General features: G+C 38.4%; 1 protein-coding gene across 1 annotated transcript; it reads right to left on the reverse strand.

Annotated features, from left to right (window-relative positions):
* Positions 1 to 2,323: 2,323 nt before the first annotated feature.
* On the reverse strand, positions 2,324 to 3,840 carry LOC120530547 (gamma-crystallin M2-like). Its single transcript, XM_039754976.1, has 3 exons — positions 3,832 to 3,840; positions 3,514 to 3,756; positions 2,324 to 2,596 (listed from the first exon to the last, which is right to left on the reverse strand). The coding sequence occupies exons 1-3, from the start codon at positions 3,838 to 3,840 to the stop codon at positions 2,324 to 2,326; spliced, it is 525 nt and encodes a 174-aa protein (XP_039610910.1).
* Positions 3,841 to 7,046: the final 3,206 nt, after the last annotated feature.

The raw sequence follows: 7,046 nt of genomic DNA on the forward strand, positions 1-7,046 counted from the left end.
AGATGGTAGGCTACAAAATATAGCATTTCATCCTAATAGCTTTCTTGATTGCTTCTGCACAATGTCTGTGGGTTGACTGTGAGGAGTTCATTACTCCTAGGCCCTTCTCATGATAATGTACTTTCAAGATTCAGGTTTCCTTTTGTCACTATATATTTCACATTTTAACTTACTATTTGTAATACTTTACATTTATTTACATTAAATGTCATCTGCTACAAATCCATCCAAGCCTGTACTCTGCACCAGTCCCTTTATAATGATTCTGCTGGTTCTAGATCAGGGGTCACCAAGTCTGGTCCTGGAGGACCACCGTGGCTACAGGTTTTCATTCTAACCATTTTTTTTTTAATGAGTGCCCTGATTATGCTGCTAATTAACTTGTTGTGAATTCATTTTAATTGAATTGCTTTTTTAAGATTTGCTCCCCTAAATTTCTTCATCGTTCCTCTGAATTGCTTCATTTCTTTCCTTAAATGGCACCCAAACAGAAATGAAATGTGAAGTAAGTGAGCCAACAGAAGACCAACTAAGTGAGGGCCTCAAACTCCAACCAATTTCACTCCAACCAGCTGCTTAATGAGGTGCCAATTCTTGTTGTTAAAAAACCCATTCTTTAATTTCGTGACTTTGTTGCTGCTTTCATGGTGCATTAGCAGACATTTTTGAAATTGTTGAATTTCTCTTTCTAAGAGCACTCTTCAAATGTTTTGGGAACCTGAGCAAATCGACATTCCTGAGACCTTAATCTTTCTTTATTTTCAGATATTGTATGATGGACACCAGTTGTTTTGGCTGATTTTTAATCTCATTATTGTTTGGCTACTAATTAAGGAAAACAAACAGTTGAGTATTCAAGAGCAAGTCAATTAAATTAGTTCAAAATTAGTTAATTACCAGCAAAAACAGTTCACTCATTAAGAAAAGGGTTAGAATGAAAACCTGCAGCCACGGTGGTCCTTCAGGACCAGAGCTGGCGACCCCTGTTCTAGATTATGTGCCGTTTCACCTATTTAGGCCTCATCTGCAAACTTAACCTACTTCTTTATTTATATTTCTATTCATATTATTAATATATATTAAAACAACAGCAGCTCCAGCACTAAACCTTGAGGGGCACCCCTTTTAACATTATCTAATTCTGAAAAATTCCTCCCCCACTATAACCTTTTGCTGATGGTATTTAAGACAGTTTTGCACCCATTTGCACACTGCTCCCTTAATTCTCACTTCTCTTAGTTTGATCAGTAGCCTCTCATGTTGTCCCTCATCAAACGGTTTCTGAAAATAAACATAAATTATATTATATACACCTCTCTGGTCATATGCTTTTGTTGCTTCCGTACGGAATTCTAGGATACTAGTGAAACATCCTCCCCACCGCCTAAACCCATGTTAACTATTTGCTCATTCACCTGCTCTTGGTATGTGTTTTTCGATCTTCTTAATAATTGGTTCAATTAGTTTACCCATAATGAATGTTAAGCTTACTGGCCTGTAGCTGGATCAGCCCAGTCATCTATTTATATAACAGGTTAACACTAGAAAACTTCACTCTTTCAGATTTTCCCCAGTGTGCACTGATGTCTGAAAAATATTCATCAACGGTTTATATATTGTGAAGAGGGGGGCAGAATGCACCCTTAGAAGACACGGATGCTTCTCCAAAATCCCTTCTTCAAAAGTTATACAATGGGAAACAAATACAGTTTTTCATCTCCTCTTTGCTCAATTCGATACTGGTTTGCTGCTGCTGCTGCTGTGCCATGTTATCAGCATCTCGTGCAGCACTTTGAGCATTTAAAAGCCTGTACAGCAGCTGTTCTGTTGTCTTATTGCCTTGTCTTTCTTCTCCACCAGACATCCTCTGTTTTACTCTTTATGCTTTATTATACTGTTTACAAATAAAGTTTATGTTTCTTGAAAACCCTGAATGAAACTATGCAACTCTGTGACCCAAGCCTGACAATATGTAGTGACTAGCCTCCTTAAATACTGTGAGATGAGCATTGTCTGGTCTGAGTAATTTGTTTGCTATCTTCTTTTTTTAATCTAAGCGGCCCCTTCTTCCTCTATAATTTCCCAAACCTTTAAGTACCTTTAGTGACCCCAAATGTACAAATTTCTGAAAGACTGGATTTAAGAGTGTTCATTATTTCAGGATACCTGTCTTACTTCTATTATCATTGAAAATGTTTTCCAAGTGTTATCTTTTTTATGCCATTAATATTGTATCTAGAGAATAAATTTAAAAATGCTGAATATGAAAATTATTTTATTTTATTTTCAAAACAATAAATTCCAGATGTTAATTAATAAAGAGTTAGCAGTAATCCTTGATGCGCCTGAAGGAGCCAATTTTAGGGTTCATGCCTTCCCAGTCACTGTATCTCCTGTACTCTCCAGGCCTCAAGAAGTACTGGCGTCCTCTGTAGTGGGGCTGCTCATACATGATCCAGTATCCATCCACATGGCAGGAGTGAATATCTGGATATCTGAAGCGGTCCTGAACCGACTCACAGTCATCCATGAACTCCATCATCTGTCCTCCAAAATTTTCTCTCTCATAAATCCTCATGCGGTATGACCCTCTGTGCTGTTGATTGAAAGAAGATTATTTAATAAAGGATCATTGGCAGAAAAAGGCTGTAGTTACACATTTCACGTATTCTCAAGAAAAATGATGCAGTTACTCGTTTCATCTAAATTCTGCAAAATTTCTTATCAGCAGCAGAATGGCACAGTGGACAGTGCTTCTGTTTTACAGATTCCTGCATCCTGGCATTGAGACGCAAGCCCAGACATTTTGTGAGCTGAGTTTGCAAGTTCTCCCTCTGTCTACATGAGTTTATAGCTAAGTGCTGCAATTTACCTCTCATAGCCCCAAGGAAATGTGCATGTTAGATTAATTACCAATTCTAAATTAGCGCACTGTGAGATAGTAGGCCCTGCGCTCAAGTACTTAGGTATATGTTGGTGCCTGTCTCCTGTTGAGACCGAACCAATTTCCACAACTCTTATTATTATGTTGATTCTTCATATCATTATGTTATGTTCTATTCACTTACCTATAGATATCAATCTTTTAACAAACATGTAAGTATAATTCTGCAATAAAAATTGAAATTATAAACTTGAAATTCCCCCTATGTAGATGGGACATCCCTTAGAGATTTGGTGACAAAAAGAGCGTAGTTGATACAAATTAACAAGTAACCAAGTTATAGCAACACACCCCAAGTGCTTACTCAGCATTGTGTACATGAGAGGGGAAGTCTTCTTTTGAGATTTTGACCCACACTGATGAGTGGTAGTGAAAACAGAAAACATTCAGCTATGAGACACTTAAAAATTTAAAAATATGCGAGGGTCATGGAAAAGACAGTTCATTGATATGTCAGCTAAATTCTCAATGCATCATACTGGCACCTAGTTGTTGAACAGCTCATGCCTAGGCAGGGTTGTTACCTCTATGCCACTTTAAATACTTTTTAAATATTTTTCCAAACTTACTTGAGGAACCACACGGCAGGACCTGATGCAGTCACTGTAGCCCATCCAGCGTTGATAGTCGGGATACTCGCCCCTTCTCAGGAAGTACTGGTAGCCCATGTAGTTGGGGCGCTCATAGACCATCCAGCAGCCGCTCTCCACCCGGATGGAGTTACAGCGGCTGAAGTAGGAGTGCAGGTCAGTGCAGTCGCTGCTACATTCATAGTAGCGACCCTGGAAATTTCTGTCTTCGTAGAAAATGATCTGCAAGAAATGAACAAAATAATTAGTACAAGAAAAATGTTTTACTTCTCAAATAAAAGTGAGTGAGTGCTCCACCTTGCCCATTTTTGTGTTTCAGTGCTGAGACAAATCCTGACAGTCAGTCAGTTGCTGAGGTTTTTATAGTCTAAAGGTCAGCTATTGGTTTTGTTATTCTAATGTACAGACCTGATGAATCAGCCGTGCACTGACTAAAAATATACCTAGTGGGTGCTTCCATTTGTGAAGTCATTGTATGGAGTTGCTGCATGACCCTGAGCAAGCAAACATGTCACTCATTGTAAACAAAACCCCAAACAATTGTTCTATAATGCACCTGTAAAGTTGTTAGATGAAAGCACATTTAACATTGAACTCATCATGACATATATCCAATAATGTTTCTTTCTGCTGGTGTACAACATACTGATTTGTTAATAATTTCAATTCCAGCAGAATAATGTAAACCATCAATACAGGCTTTGAGTGCATTAGTAAAGACTGATTTAATTAAAGTTATTAAAATGTAGTGTATGCCATAAATGAGAAACTGGCATCCCGACATGAAATCGATGCTGATTACTTGCCTGAACAGGATTCTTTAAACGATGAATGTGGATAAACAAGCATTCTGGCTGGATTGGTTGTTGGAAACTTTCCCACCTTGGAAGGCAGTGGGCAACTGTGGCTTCCTGTGGCCATGTATTCTCCCAATACACTGGGTGGCAGCACCCCTCTGGTGGAACTCCCATTTGTACATGCACTGGGCATATTGGGAGCTGTAGTTCTGATGAGCATCTCTGTCAGGGTACTTGGGTGCCACCAGGGGAAGCTGTAGGGGAACACTACCAATATTTTCCGAAATCCAGTGTTGTGGCACTGGAAGTACTCCCAGGTCCGGCCACCTCTTCTACATCAACAAATCAGAGAAGAGAACAACATTTATGGAGAAGTGGTAGTGGAAGGAGATGGAGGGTGACCAATTGTGCATTATTATTGTGCTAGACTGATTGAGCCCTGTAAAGAAATGATTGTAAATTAAAACACCTTATGTTTTACCAAAAATTGTGATTGGTTGAGTTGTGTCTGGTCTTTGAGGTTCTGGGGTTCCCCCTGGTGGCCACAGTAGCAAATATCATTAACTGTTGTTCATTACTATCTACTGTATGACTTGATATGATGACACTATTCACAGTCACTTCTTTTTCACTAAAAAGTTATCCGCAGTTAGTTTCTTGTTTGAAAAAGTTTCTGACATCACACACTGCAGATGCATTGTATTGCACATTGAGCAGGTGGTGATTTTCTGTATAAACAGGCATGGACATGTTAAATACAAATCATTCGCGCTTGTTTAAATATTGGTTGGTTATTGTAATTTGATTTCATCAATATTTTGTGAATTTATTGAGCCAGTAAAATTAGTACAAATTAAGTATATATTTTTTATGGCTTATTGAGCTGTTTTGTTAAGATTATGATTTTGCTGTCACCATCAACATAACCTACCTGTTAGGCTGACAGGTTAAGTACACATCTAACTATTTAAAGCTACATTCACAGTTCAGCTAAATTCAATTTTTTTCACTCAAACGTTACACAGATCTGGGACCTCATGTATAAACGGTGCATAAGCACAAAAATGTTGCGGATACCCGTTTCCATGCTCACATCGCGATGTATAAAAACTAAACTTGGCATAAAGCCACGCACATTCTCACACCAGGTCAAACCATTGCATACACACATTTTTGGAACAGTTTTGCAAACTCGAGGCACCCAGTGTGGTTTCCCTTTATTTATTTGATTCACGTCCCTGATGTGGCTTTATCAAATTCACTGAAATTTAACTTGTTTTTTAGTTTAAGGCATTTGATTGTAATCAACCTGTAGCAATATAATAATGTATGGAATGGCCAAACTATTTCAAATATCATAGCTGCTTTAGTGTTGTTAATCTCAGTACACCACTATTTTAAACCACTGTATCTGAATGGGGAATCACAGCTCTACAGCAGCTGATATGAAAGCTCAATGGCAGATTGTTTCAAGAGCAGAGAGAATTCAGGGTACAGCATCTAGCACACACTGCCTCGGCCATGCACACAGTCAATTTGAACTTCTCCTATTTGGCAAACACTTTAGAGCCTTCCCTGTAAGGATCTCACAGTTCAGAAACAGTTTCATCCCAAGTCTAAACGCACTCAATCAGTCCATCAAGTGCTCCCAGTAGTACAATTGCCTCACTGTACAACTGCATTACAGTTATAATATTACACAACCTGAGCCACTTATACTTTCATATTGTATGTTTTCATTGTTTTTGTATCTTATTATTATTATTATTGTTGTTGTTATTTAACCATTTTATAGGAAAATAAGTCTATGGAGGATTTGCATATTGAATCTCATTGTATCATACAATAACAATAATAAATTTCAATTCAATTCACGAGAAGTCGATTTAGATTTCCAGGCACTATCTTCTTGGAGCTCTTGATATCATTTATTACTCATATATATTACCCTATACAGATACATTTTAACTTCATTTAAATAATGTATACTGTTATTAAATGTGTGGACACAGTGGACAGTGGTAGCAGTGAACTGAAGCCCTTTTCAGGGATTGTTCCTGCCTCACTCTGTATGCTTCCTGGGACTGGCGCAACCCTGGATGGATAGATGGATGGAGTAATTAAACATGTACTATGAAGATATTTTATTGTTCCTTAAAAGTTTTGAAGAATACACGTTCTAAGCTTACAGATGGCTTGACTTTTATTAAAGAGTTGATTGTGTGGCAATTGGTTACTTGGAGAAAGAAAAGGAAGGGCAGGAATTGGGGGTTAGTACGTTTGAGAGAGACAGCACTGCTGCAATAAATTATTTTGAGGGTCGCGCACGATCTTGCAGGGTGCAGGAATAATCTCTGGACAGGACGCCTACTCATCACTACCCCTGTACCACTGTTTAATCTTCTTCTTCTTCTTTTGGCTGCTCACCACAGCGGATCATCTTCTTCCATATCTTTCTGTCTGTATCTTGTTCTGTTACACCCATCACCTGCATGTCCTCTCTCACCACATCCATAAACCTCCTCTTAGACCACAGGTGTTGAACTCCAGGCCTGGAGGGCCACAGTGGCTGCAGGTTTTCATTCTAACCATCTTCTTCATTAGTGACCAGTTTTTGCTGCTAATTAACTTTTTTTGCTTTAGTTTTAATTAACTTGACTCAGGCCCCTTAGTTGACTCTTTTTCTTTAATTAGCAGCCAAACAATAATGAGACA

This window comes from Polypterus senegalus, chromosome 6, assembly GCF_016835505.1.
Source record: "Polypterus senegalus isolate Bchr_013 chromosome 6, ASM1683550v1, whole genome shotgun sequence".
Taxonomy (NCBI): domain Eukaryota; kingdom Metazoa; phylum Chordata; class Cladistia; order Polypteriformes; family Polypteridae; genus Polypterus; species Polypterus senegalus.

Bases quoted from the DNA above. Each gene is read 5' to 3' on its own strand.
- LOC120530547 (XM_039754976.1), bottom strand. The intron at 2,597-3,513 runs GTAAGTTTGGAA...TTCAATCAACAG, and splicing joins CCTGCCGTGTGGTTCCTCAA to CACAGAGGGTCATACCGCAT.